Genomic DNA, 14,693 nt, shown 5'->3' on the forward strand with positions numbered 1-14,693 from the left:
CTAGCCCCGCGTTAGGTTGTGCCCCGCGCTCCCCTACTTTAGAACTTTAATTTTTTAATAACAAAATTTTAAGACAGAACAAATTCATCAACAAATTCAAAAAAAAGGAGGGAGACAAACAGACATATATGTTTATTTAGGGAGAATCATACAGGCATGTTTGCTTTTAAAGTATATTCATGCATTGCATGCAAACGCTCCAATTTTAAACATATTCACACATGTAAATTTTGACCTATCATTACCTGGAATGTCTTGAAACTTTAGTGCAAGTTTATGTGTGGCTTGAGTTTCACTCAACCTTGATTAATGAGTTTCACACTTTAATTATGTTGTTGTGATGATGTTGGGCAAGCTCTAGATTTATGAAATTGGTTTGTTGACTTGAAACTCGACATCCTGACATATAAATCAGCACTTGTGTTGAAGTGTTGTTGAGGAGATGATTCTGAAGAATTTTTTGCTTGAGAGACAGATTTGTTTGCATAAAGATGTGATGTTATTCTAGGCTTTGATTTGAAGATGAAACTGACTGGACCTATAGATTTGTTGACTTGTGGCACTTTGTGGAAGTGTGGCACTGTTAGACCTAAAAAAGTAAATAAAACGTAAATAAATCTTATCAGATTTACTCCGCTAACAGGAAACGTTCTCAGAACTTTAGCTAACATTCTGGCAAGGTTCACTGAAAGTTATAAACCAACATTCTTCCAGTAACGTAAAGAATGTTTGTTTAAAGTTACCTGGTCTTTAATAATGTTCTTCAAATGTTCCCACAAAAACATTATTTATACGTCGTTCATGGAGCATGTTTTAGCTGGACATTCGTCTGACATTTTTAAAGTGCCCCTATTATGTTTTTTCAAAAAATACTTTTCATGCAGTGTGTTATATAGCTGTTTGTACATGTAAAAGCTCGGCAAAGTTTTAAAAATGAAAGTGTATGGTACGGCGATTAAAGTTATTGTCTCCTAAAAGAAAGAATCGATTCTGAACTGCCGAAACAAGTCGTCAGCAATTCCAGTCTCACTTCCTGTTAACATACCTATGTAACAATGTAACAAATTTGCATAATTCCAATTCCCAGCCTATGGTCTTTCATCGGCTGCCCTCAAACAACGTCTACTTTGACCCGCCCTCAAACACTTTAGTTGCAGCTGAAGCCTGGTAGAGTTTTGTTCGTGTTGTCGACATGTTGAGAAGACACTATTTCCAGCACTGCAAATCCACTCTTCTGCACTTCAAAAGGATGAGGACTCCCGCTGGAATTTATACGGAAAAACCAACGCCATTGTTCCTCTTCGCATCACAGTGCATCAAGTGCTGAGGAAGATTCGGAGCGGAAATTCAGATTCGTAACGCGTTTCGTTTCCGACACGTGGAAGTTTGAAACGTTCAGAGAACATTCATAAATAAGAATAAGAAATAATGTTTTCATAACTTGATGGGAACGTTAGCAAAACGTTCTGGGTACATCTTACCTTGTGTGTCCGAGATCTTGTTGAATCTTCTTCTGATGTGCTTCAGAAAGAAAAACACTAAACCCACCAGCAAAAGGTGATTGGTTTGATTGGTATCCATCCGCATGACTACATGCACCTGCTTTATATCCTGTAAAGCTTCAACAAAACACATTGCTCTGTGTAAACATTTCAATATGAACATTTTGGACTTCCATAAATAGGGCTGAACTACTGCAAACAGAAGCATGATTTTGTTTTGCTCAAACATTCTTGCCTGACAGTATTTAAAAACTTGCAGGACATAGAGCGTGAACAATTGTACTTGAATGTAGACCCAGAGTCCACAATGTTTTTAAAAACTGACAGACTGCCACATTAAATCAGGCTTTACATTAGCTCGGAGAGAGCATGTGCTGACTCACTGCAGTGTCACAGTGGAGATGCCAGCAGACAGACCTCCTCCGAGCTTGATGCAAAACCTCGAGCATGAAACAAACTAGGGCTCCGGGCCCCGGGCCCCTGCAGGAGGGGGTCTGAACAGCAAACTCATCCACTACATCTGGCAGCAATTACCTGACCAAACTAGATGGTGCTTCCCTGTGCAAAACTCACAACCACCAAAAGTGTTTAGGCTATGTGGTTGTAGGGTGTCCTCATTTTTAGTAGTGGTAGTGGTTTTTGGTGTGGTTTCTAGGGTGTTGCTTTTGTTTACTGGCCCAAGTTCAAACTTTCCAGTCTATATAATATTCTGATCTCTACTTGTGTGTAAATATATGAGATTTTGTCATCGATTTTATTACTTGGCAGGCAAGATTATACAGTATGTCTGTTTGCTTATAAAAGTAATAGCACACCTCTCCTCAACAAGATTTGAGTTATAATTTATTTATCCTTAGCGCAAGCAGTGCCAATCTGGACCGATGACAAATGAAAGTGTTCAAGATAAAGAAAAAATCTTAAAAATCTTTAAAAATCTAGTTTAAAATAAGTGTGCCAAGTTCTTAGAAATTTGAATTCATGTTGGTTTTACATGACTGTTGGTTACACCACATTAGTTTGTTTTTTTGCCAGCAATTTTTTTCAAATATTATCAGACAGTGAAACAGTTTTGTTAAAATGTTACAAAATTCTCTAAAATGTCATGTTGTGTAACTGTCAATTAAAAAGGAATAATATATCTTCCTTACATCCCAAATACATGTAAGTGAATTTAAAAAATATATCTATATTTGGTAAAGGTTTTCTTTTGCACAAATGTGACCCTGGACCACAAAACCAGTCTTATGGGTAAATTTTTTGAAATTGAGATTTAGCCGAGATACAATTATTTGAAAATCTGGAATCTGAGGGTGACATTTTGCTGCTTCCACTCACAAAAATTTAATTAAATTTAAGGTAGGAAATTTACAAAATATCTTCATGGATCATGATCTTTACTTAATATCCTAATGATTTTTGGAATCGATAATTTTGACCCATACAATGTTTTGTTGATGTACCCTATACACAAATATACCCTTGAAACTTATGACTGGTTTTGTGGTCCAGGGTCACAAATCATTAATTATTATTTCACAAATATGAAGTTGTTGGTAGGCTGCACTGCATGATATGGTACAACCTGAACTAACCATGCCATTAAAATTGGTTAGACCACATGACTGTTTGTAGACTTTTATTTGATGGAACAAGTTATAATAAAAAAAAAATGATAAGCTGTATTGGTCAGCAGCTGGAGTGCCCTTGAGAGCCACCAGAGAGCACTCCACATCAGAATATTGTCATTCCCTCACAAACTACATTTCCCTTAACTCATTGCCCGGACTCTTCATCTATTATCACGTTCACCTGTATCTCACTATCTTGTTTAGCTCACCCCATACAAGCCTGGTTTTCTCATTCATTATCTGCGAAGTCTTGTTTAGTGTTACACTGCAATTCCGAATATTCTTCCTGGTTTCATGTCTCTTGGTTTTTGGATTTCTTGCCTGTTCTGTGGATTACTCTTTTGTCCGTGTTCCCTGCCTTGTTGTGTTTGCTTGTATGGACTGCCTGCGTTTTACCTTGCCTGTACTTTGGATTACGTCTTTGGATTACCCTGTTCAAAAAAGACTCCATTTGGATCCTCAACCTTCATGTCTCAGAGCAGTTTGTGACATAAGCATTGGAGCAGTTTTGTTATTTTTTAAATAATTATAAGATAGTAAAAATAATAAAATATTTTACTTTTAATTATCTCATTTTAATGAGACTTTTTTTGAGGCTCCATTATGGAGCAACATCGTATCACCTTGACAGTTCAGACTTTCCCCCCAAAAATATTGCATTAAAACATACTCATCATAAAGGTGTATTCAAGAAATTGTTTGTATGAATTGCATTCTAATATTTGTTTTATAAATGTATAGATTCAGGCAAAAATCAGCATAGTTTTATTGACCCTTATCCTTATAGTTACTACTCCTTAACTGTGAGCAATAGTAACATATGCTTGCCTTAGCAAACACCATCAATTATATGACCTCTCCATTGGGTTCAGTGATTGATTGAAAGTCATTTAACTGACATTTGACAAACATATCAAAACAAGTGCACATTTTCCCTTAAAAATATTGATATTAGCAAAAGTGATGGCAATGTCCAGAATAATATTAAAGAGTTAGTTCATCCAAAAAAAATAATTTCTGTCATTAATTACTCACCCTCATGTTGATCCAAACCCGTAGGGACCTTTGTTCATCTTCGACACAAATTAAAATATTTTTGAAAAAATCCGATATCATCACCACTTTCAAGGCCCAGAAAGGTAGTAAAGACATCGTTAAAATAGTCCATGTGTCTACAGTGGTTCAACCTTAAAAAACATAACATGAAGGTTGAACCACTGTAGTCTCATGGACTATTTTAACATTGTCTTTACTACTTTGAAAAGTTGCAATGACGCTGCTGCCTGTGGCTGGTTGATGAAATCCTGGTTCTGATTTCATCAAAAATATTTTAATTTGTGTTCAGAAGATGAACGAAGGTCTTACGGGTTTGGATTGACATGAGGGTGACATTAATTGGTCACCCTCAAGGATTAGTTCACCCATTGACATGAATGGGTGAACTAACCCTTTAAAGTAAGATTTGCTGATAAATCGGCAAGTGCTAAACTCTCCATGGTGGAGGATGCCTGCCTGATTAGCAGAGATGAACAGCATGAAGGTCTTATTGTTACTTGCCATGGTAAGAAAAACTGTGCAGCTAAACTAGCTCCAACCAAAACACACATGACCATATACACCGGAAAGTTCTCTGGCATGACAACTAAGACCACCAGAGCTGGTATGAGGAGCTACGGAGAAACACAGGCAAATATAGATAGATCACTATATGTCACCAGAACATCACCAGAATCATTGTGAATGGTCTCCTCACCATCACTATCAGAGGGAACTTACAGGTAGACCTATAAAAAGGGCAGTTTTCTTGCTCAGCTTCACCAGTGTCTTCGGCCACATTGGCACTGATATGGTTGCGGCCATACATAAGAATCGATTTATACAATACAGAAGGTAGGTTTTTATTATTTACCACATACAATTTCAATCAAATACTCTTGATATGATTGCATGTCAACATGATATTTTTGTTCTAGTTCTGATTTTCCATGTACTTTATAGGTTAATGAGAGATCCAACCTGAAAAGCTGAAGTGGAGCAGAGGAAGCAGAGGACCAGACACTGGTATGACAGATGGCCAGTGAGCTTCTTCAAAGCATTCAGGTGTGTAGTGTGCATGTGAACACTGTGAGGCCCTACAGGAGCCAGAGTGAGATACAACAATACATCGTTACATCAGCAATGAAATTCGACACCGAACTGGTATAGAGTTAAGAGCTAGTTTGGTGGGATTTTATTCGTAAACAATAAATTCCCTACTGTTCAAACACATATTGTTTGGCTCACAAACATGTTTAAAATGTAGTCTCCCATAAAGTTACCATTATTAAATGTTGCTCATCGAACCCTCAAGCTCAAATATATGATCAAGGAATCATGCAAAACATAACAAAACAAAAGCATTAAACAAAACATTCTTTGAAATTAAGGTGTGGTCACACTACACTTTGACTTACATTATGCATACGAATGTGAGAGACAGTGAGGAAACACAAGCTCAAGCTGCTCTTTATACTCTTCACTGCGTTCCAAAGTTCAAGAGTGTTGAATTCTGACCTGCGAATTTGAAAAACAATAGAAGATTGGGTAACACATAATCCAGTTCTCACTATTAACTAGTTGCTTATTAGCATGCATATTACTAAGATATTGGCTGTTTATTAGTACTTCTAAAGCACATATTAATTCCTTAATCTGCTTGACCTTATTCTACATTCCTAATCCTACCCAATACCCAAACTTAACAACTACCTCACAAAATAATGATATGCAGTAATTAGAAGTTTATTGTTAATAGTTAGTTAATAGTGAGGATTGGACCTTGATCTAAAGCAGGGTTCACCAATCTCGGTCCTGGAGGACCGCTGTCCTGCAGAGTTTAGCTCCAACCCAATTAAACACACCTGAACCAGCTAATCAAGGTCTCACTAGGCATACTAGAAACTTTCAAACAGGTGTGTTGGAGCTGGTTGGAGCTAAACTCTGCAGGACAGCGGCCCTCCAGAACCGAGATTGGGGAACCCTGATCTAAAGTGTGACCAAAGATTGATGTGACCTTTTAGCTGAATTAAAGGCACAGTATGTAAGTTTCGCCACTAGAGGTCACTTATTTAAAACAATATCAAAGGCGTAGCTTGATGGTGCCGTGAATGAGCGTGGAATCATGGGAGTTGTCGTCTTCACCTCCACAGCCGATGGAAAGAAATCCAACAGGAATCGTGTTCAAGGATGAGCTAAAGTATTAAAGTTTTATTAACATTACTGTGGGGTGAAGGGTCGAGAGCCTGGAACATTTTACCTTGTGGTTTTTATTATGCTTATACGCCGCATACTTTCGTTTTGTTTATTTTACGATTAAAGTTACGCTTAATGTCCACCTCCTCCTTCCCTGAACTTGAACTTTGTTACAGTTACATTTGATCACTTACATTCACATTATTTTATCTCATTCTAATGAAATAGCCGCAAGTGCTGAATTACTACTCGTACAGGTTACTTTATTTGCCAAATTTAAATTGAGGGGTAATGCAGCGCTGTTTTACTTGGTCAAAACTATCATACTAAAAATATGTTGAAAGTTATGTTTTATACTACGGGGCTGTTGAATGCTTGAATCTGATTGGTTGATAAACGTTCTAAGGTGTGTAATTATTTTCAGGGAAACGTACGGCTAAAGTAGTTCCTGGCAGTTCCATATCGCTGCGCCAAATGATTTCCACTCGCACAGAAAAGTGTTGTCAGCGCTGCTCTGATGATTTTATCAGTAAAATAGTTTAACAACTTAAAAGCTACATGACATTTCTCACTAGCGAGGTAATAACGACGCTGTTCTTGGAGCAGATAAACGTACAGTTTTGCTATTAGTAGAGACACTGCTGCTGAACACTGTTGTGAGATGCACAGACTCAGGTAATTCACACACGCCTGATAACTCTCTCTCTCTCCTCTCTCTCTCTCTCTCTCTCTCTCATAACTGCATTAGTCTGCTATTAGTGGCGCAAGCCTCCATTACTAGCTCTAAAATTCCCTTTTGGAATTAGCAACGCTTGGGATTAGATGCGTATCTCCTCACGAAAATACTCCTACACACAAGAGTGTTACAAAAACCTGAATAATGTCTTGAAATACATCATCTGAACAATGTTTTGAGGTGTCGTAACTGTAGTTTATATACAGAATTATTGAAAATTAATGCACACTCCGCTTTGTGTCGTGGCCGCATTACCTTTCTCATTATATACCGCATTATTTTTCTAATAATTCAACAGCCCATTGTCAATTATTCCTTACATAACACTACTCTTTTAGACTCTTTTTAGGTTAAAATAGCTGATTTCTCTTGGAAACATTTGGGATAATATAAGTACACAAGCCAACAACATATAAAACATTGTTTTAGTGGTTATTGGATATTTTAATTGTACATATTGTGCCCTTTGAAGAACGCAAACGTGAAATCTGCAGCGTTGCAGTAAAATGGAGTGGATTACATATTTTTACATTCTTTAGGCAATATATGGTGAATAATGTATTTAAAGATTTCACTGCAGAATCTGACGTCATTTTGCGACCATTTCAGTGTATGTAGAAGTTTTGCGTGCTCAAAGTCTAGCGTGATCACAGCTTTAAAAAATAAAATAATTTCGACACAAATGTACGGCACACCTTTTTGTTCTTTGACCCCCAGGAACAGCATCATACAACAAACAAAGAAGAGTGCTCTCATGACTAGTGCTGATATCATGAAGGCATTTCTCTGTTGGGAAACACAGATATATATGTAAGTGTACTGTATATGCAAACAGACTCAGGGTGCAAATTACAGGGGCATTAATAAGACCTCCCCAATGAAAGTGTGACACTAAACTGTACTCATATAATGAACTTTTCAACTGTGTTTTCAAACAATGTTTTAGCTAAGATTACAATAGTTGAAAGTTGGATTACATGTTAGTCAGAGTGTGTATTTTCACATGGTCTAATAAACTAACTGTCCCTGAGGCTGCAAACTACCTATAGAAATTCTGTTACAAAGATTGAAAGTAATTGTGTAATTGCACACACTAAACAGACCCAAAAATTACACCCCAAAGTTAAATACTTTATGGCTTTGTTCAAATCCCTTAGTATTACAAGCTAAGCTTTCCTTAGCAAATGCCACTAATTATAAATGGTAAAACACCTGAGTAACGTCTGAACAGTTGCCCTGCACAGTATTTCACAGTGTGGTGTGTAGGTGTTATTGTGGTACTGTTTTGTGCAGCGCTGCGCTGTGCTGTGTGGGAGGTCCGGTTCTTGGTCCTCGTTCAGACAGGCTTCATCTCTGTCTTTGTTAAACACCCACAGCACCTGACCCTGAATCACGGTCGGCATCAGCATAGCTAACGCCTCCACACTCAGCCCTGATGGAGAGACAGAAATAGGGTGACACAGATGTGCACACAACATTACAACAACCGATAATACAAACTATTGCTCTGTGAAACTCTATCGCACAGATCCTGCGATAGGATTAGGTCTGTTTTTTCAGTCTTGGCAGTTTAATAATAGATTATAATGGCCCTGTTCCGAAATTTAGTGAGCTGCCTACTGCCTAAATGGGCAGCTGCCTTATAAGGCAGGGTTCTAGCCAAAATGGAACATTGTAAGTGGCTGATTTGGAATAATCTATGTAGGTCGCAACTCTGTGCCCCAAATTTGGTGCTATTTGTAATTGTAGCATGTACGGCATAAGTTCTCAACAGTGTTAGTTATTGCATTCGAAAGAAGTGTCTTATGCTCAACTAGGTTGCATTGATTTGATTTAAAATACAATAAAAACTGTAATATTGTGAAATATTTGTAGCATTTCAAACAACTGTTTTCTATTTGAATACATATTTAAAAAGTAATTTATTCCTGTGATCAAAGCTAAATTTTCAGCATCATTACTCCAGTCTTCAGTGTCACATGACCCTTCAGAAATCATTCTGATATGATGATCTGCTGCTCAAGAAACATTTCTTATTATTATCAATGCTGAAAACAGTGGCGCTCCTTAATATTTGATCAAAGAATCACATTTATTTGAAATCTTTTGAAACATTGTAAATGTCTCTACTGTCACTTTTGATCAATTTAATGCATCCTTTATACATAAAATAAAAAACGTTGCAGTGTTACTTTCATAGTATTTATATATACAATTATATAGTATTTATTAATATTTTGAATTAGCTTTTATTTTAATATTTTCTATCTATTACTTGTTTTAGTAATTTTGTTGGGCATTTGACAAGTTTTTAGTTTTTAAATATTTCTATTTATCTATATTTTTATTTTAGTTTTAGTAACTTTTTATTACTTCAACTTTATTTTATTTCATTTAGTTGCCAAACATCTAATTTTTATTACATTTTTTAAATCTAATCTAATCTAAAATGTATTTTTTTTTATTTCAGCTTTATTTGAATTAATGAAAAAGATTTTAAATAATTAGTTTCAGTTAACTGCAACAGTTTAACATGAGCATGTTGCTAAGCTAATAGCACAATATTATAAGATGTGTAAAAATGCATAGCACAAACAAACATGTGATAAAATAGAAAAAAAGGAAAGTGCACCCTCATGTTTCAACCCGTTTGAATTTCTTTGATTCTTCCGTGGAACGCAAAATATGAATTTGTGAAGAATGCCCACTTTCCATAATATTTCCTCAGAATTTCTCCTTTTGTGTTCCATGGAAAAAAAAACGTTTGAAACAACATGAGGGTGAGTAAATGATGACACAATTCGATTTTGTAACGCTGACGTTCAGGATGAGTGTTTGAAATGTTCTCTTGTTGATCTCCTCCCAGAAACATGTTGAGGGATGTATGGAACACTGCAGCACTGCAGGAAGCTAACGTTCACTTTGAAGGAGTCAAGAAAGCACACAGCACATGAAAGACATGCGGGGGTAGCTGTGTGATGTAACAGCCATTTGACCTCAATAATGAGCACAAGAGTGGCGCTAATGGAGGTTGGCTAATTTGCCTATTACATAAAAAGCTTTTGCTGAGCCAGTAATCATCACATGGGGAAAGGACAAGGCATATGTTCGAGATTGATAGAATAAGAAAGGAAGTCATACACTCATGAAAGATGATGGGTACAGTAGGTACCAGGGCACTCTGAACGCTGAGCTCACTGCAGTGTGCGGTTACTGGGGTATAAACCACAGGAAGAATGACCAGAGGCAATGACAGCACATCTCTGACACAGGAAGACACAGATGAGTCATATCAAGAAGCCTTATAAACCATTTTTCTCATTTCTTGCATGTGCAGGAAACTTACAACATGTCATGCACTTTACAACCATTCCATTCTCAACACTCTTAATTGTCTATGAGTCTATGAACAACATCTGTACTGTATAATGTTCATTATCATAGACAGTAATTATGACTCATGCTTCAGTGTAAAAACAAACAGGAAATGCGCATACAGTAGTGCACTTACACTGGAAGCTTAGCAGTCAAGCAGGCCAGAGGGTTTAAAAGCATAAATGTCAAGCTATTTTTGCTAATGCATTTACATGAATGATTCAGTAATGTATTTATTGTAAAGTTCTAAAAGGACTTTTTTCACATTTGGAACACAAGTAAACTATAGCAGGGTAAACCTCTATAAGGTGACTAGGTTTGCTTTCACACTAGTACTTTTCGGGTTCGTTTGGATGATGTGAACGCTGTTTTCCGTACTCTGGTGCGAACCGTATACTCGAGTCCGCATAAAAAGGGTGGTCCATACGGTTCATGTGAACTCTGGAACGGGTCGATGCTGAAGTGAACGCTGTTGTACTAAATCGTGCAAGTATTGATGATGAATGATCTGCTGAAACTGTAGTCGCGTCCGAAATCGCGTACTGTCTGAGTAGGTACTATATTTGCATTTACTTTGCGAAAAAAAAAAAATGAATTAAAAGAAAGAAAAATTACTTTAAATTTTTTTTTTTTTACTTCATCGGATTGATACGAAACTTGGTAAAGGTTTTGGCATTTGCTATGTGCTAAAAAAAATTAGGGACATGATTCTAAAAGGTTAAATAGTCCTACTTTACTATTGAAAACTAATGGGAAGCGAATTTCATCAAATGGAAACGTTTGGAATACTCGCCCAAACAAAAATCTTACTGAAAGCTAATTTTTTTGAGATATTAACCTTAAATATGGAACACAACTTGTTTAGATTTATGGCTTTGATTTTCTCACAGTTTTAGATTAAAACATGTTTTAAAAAATAAATTTCATATAAAAAATATTATTTTTATGCATTTTCATAATGATAAACTTAAACTTCTATAACTCTTTTTGTTTGTTTTTTTCACTTCAACAATAATCTGCCTAGTGTCTTCTTTAAAAAGATACCAAACTTAAGTCTTTAGTCTCCAAAGCATTCATGATTTACAACAGTTTAAGTTGGAAATTTCATTTTCAGGTCTCAAGTCAAGTCAAGTCTTCTTCATAGCGCTTTTAACAATGTAGACTGTTTCAAAGCAGCTTTACAGAGATAAGCGTATAATTTAAGGTAACAGAGAATGTTTTGGCTTTATAGCGGTTCTTTAATAAAGTTATTTTCCAGCTAAAGTTAGTTTTGATTGATTCGCTTCCGTCGCAACGATAATTTGTTATTAAATTAGGGGCCGCTAAGACGACACCATTCTCTCTACACAGACTTTAAACGCGAACCTGTGAGAAACGCTGATGGCGTTCACATGCGCATTAAGAATTGGTTCTATAGTTATGTGCGTTTGAATATATGTGCGCAGGTTTGGAATTCCCTATAGACCAAGCCTAAACAAAGTAGTGGTGTTTCCTATGCTCAAAAAGTGTTTAACAGCTAATAAATGCATCATAACTATTACATAAATATAATTTAGTACCGTAAAATCCCCTAAAAATACAAAATATTAAATAAAAAATTATCAAACTAAAATATTTGACATTCATTTAATGGAGAAAAGAAAATCTGTAATTTGTCACCTCCACACGAACAGCACCAGAGGGTTAAATCAACTCTCCTCTGCAAGTACATTATTAAATACTGAATCCACTAAAAATAATATTTCTTAATATAAAACTAGGTAATATTTAATTAAAATATACAGTACCACTCATGTCACAAACTCCGCCTCTTGTCTTAACACCCACCATGGGAGGAGCTTGCCGATTTGGGTCCACCTACTCCTGCTCACTAGATAGTCGACAAGGGGGTCTATGATGAACAGAATCAGATACAGAAAACACCTCCATCTGAACACCACACAAGAGCAAAACAGAGAGAAATGAGGGTAAATATGGGGATGGCATATTTTCCATGGCAGAGATAAGATTGTTGAGATTAAATTCAGAAAACGTAGACATAACTTTAGTTGACAAAGCAGTTAAAGTTAACCGATATGAAAATGGATTTATTTGCATAGAGCTCTTTCCTGGTCTTATTGTGCTGACTGTAGATCAAGACTATAAGGTGCCATACATTCTGGACCCAGAAAGTGTTTTTCCCCATTGTTGGCATTCAAAAGTAGCAATAGTTGTCTGACTATTTGTTTTTTGTTTTTTGAAAGCAACAAATTCATTATTTTATAACAGATATTATATTCTTTTTTGGAGGTTCATAGAAGTGTGAAATGGACCTATTTTTCCATTTTCTTATAAATTGCTTTATGTATAATAAACCTCCTTGATTATTCCAAAGAAAAAAAAGGTTGTTTTTGTAATCTTTCATCAAAATGTACTGACTCTGAAAGGATCTCTCTGTTCGGCTGATGTCGCTTTGGCTGCACTGGCTTTTTTGAATAATTGGAATGAATAACAAAGTAGCTTTTTAGGTACTGTTTTAGCCATTCTGGTATTGGCCACTTACACGATCCAATCAATTACAGATTAATAAAATCAAGTAATGCCCTACACTTTTTTTTTCATTGAATATCCTTTTTCAAATAGAAATTAAATTAAATTGGTTGTGAATGCTGTTTCATGTTGACTTTACAGTCGGCATGAAACGGAAGTTCCGATAGTCTTTTCTTTCCTATTGTGTAGTAAATCCAACTGACACTTCTCGAACAGGAAAAAAATGTAGGACGAGACTGGATTTTTCCAATAGGAAATTGATTGGATGGTTGTGTTTTGCTATTGGTGGATCTCATGTGAGTGACAGCTTGTCCCGCCCTGGCGCCACTAAACGCATCATCACAGAAAAGATGTCGCTGCAAAAGGGTGGGGAAGTTATTTTGGATAAAGATTAAAAGGGCAAATTAATAAAAAAATCAATTAAAAAAAGCATGTAAACAGATAAATCATTTATAATAAATACGGCAATATTCCATAAAAACAAGGACTGTAAATTTTGGTTTCATGGTGACTTTAAACTGAAATCAATGGGAGGGCTTTAACAGAAGGATTTAGTGTTATTAAGTAAATGAAAACGAAAATGAAGGGGATAGTGCAATAAAGATTAATTTGACAATATAAATCATTAACCTTTGGACTATAATTTAGCCAAAGGTGAGAAAATGCAGATGTCATTCTTACCTGCACTACATCCAACAGAAAGATAAGTAAAGAAAGACCCATCGCAATGTTGGTCATCTGATATGGGACACCACCTACTGCATAACTGCTTTCTGGAGAGGGGACGCCTCACCTTATTGTGAAGACACACGAAGAGCAACGAAGAGAGAGACAATGGCCTCTTAAAAATGCATACAAATGCTTAGAGGTATTCTCTGTATCCACAACATATGAATGTGTTACAAAATACCTTGTTAAAAAGAACTTGCAGGGGTCTCTTGACTCTCTTATCTTTTTCGATTACCATGTTCAACAGTGATACAGGTAAAAACACTCTGTTCTTTATCCGGCCGTGTTGTAAAAGTCGGCACACTGCGGTCAGCGCTATGTTGATTGTGCCCTCTTTCGGCCCGAGGTGGACAGTAACAAATTACATTTACTTGAGTACTGTACTTACTTAAGTATATTTTTTGAGTATCTGTACTTTACTTGAGTATTATTTTTTCTGGAAACTTTTTACTTTAACTTTACTACATTTGAAAGACAAATATCATACTTTTTATTCCACTACATTTCTGTCAAGGTCCTTGAGTATAAAGTAGTAATATCAGTCAGGGGATGATTTTTTTTCATCTCAAAAACATGATTGGTGACAGACACAGGCTATTAGTAATCACTCTTGTAGGGTCACGTGTCGTGATGTTCGTCGATTTTCCATCACTTTCTTTGAACACTAATCAACTGCTGGCAAAATAGATGAAGACAGATCGCAGTGTGCGCATCCATGGCAAATATGTATTTCTGTTTTGCTGTTATCTGACCGTTATCAGTTTGTAGTAGTAAATGAAGAGATGTCTTGTCGATCACAAGTTCAGTATGGAGTACCACAAGGCTCAGTACTAGGACCATTGCTATTCACTCTGTACATGCTACCCATGGGAGATATCATTAGGAAGCATGGGATTAGTTTTCACTGTTATGCCGATGATACTCAGCTCTATATTTCTTCACAACCTAACGAAAACTACCAAT

General features: G+C 36.2%; 1 protein-coding gene across 1 annotated transcript; it reads right to left on the reverse strand.

The window, feature by feature from the left end:
- Positions 1–323: 323 nt before the first annotated feature.
- On the reverse strand, positions 324–13,968 carry mfsd2al2 (major facilitator superfamily domain containing 2a-like 2; the record flags this gene model as incomplete). The annotated part of the gene is given in 16 exon segments (XM_079898101.1): positions 324–399; positions 1,482–1,619; positions 1,886–1,959; positions 1,961–2,032; positions 4,684–4,800; positions 4,907–4,954; positions 5,147–5,262; positions 7,793–7,883; positions 8,379–8,393; positions 8,396–8,529; positions 10,239–10,360; positions 12,276–12,383; positions 12,385–12,401; positions 13,683–13,770; positions 13,772–13,794; positions 13,912–13,968. Coding segments are annotated over 16 exon segments (1,296 nt in total).
- Positions 13,969–14,693: the final 725 nt, after the last annotated feature.

Source organism: Squalius cephalus (genome assembly GCF_949319135.1).
Source record: "Squalius cephalus genome assembly, chromosome: 16".
Lineage (NCBI taxonomy): Eukaryota > Metazoa > Chordata > Actinopteri > Cypriniformes > Leuciscidae > Squalius > Squalius cephalus.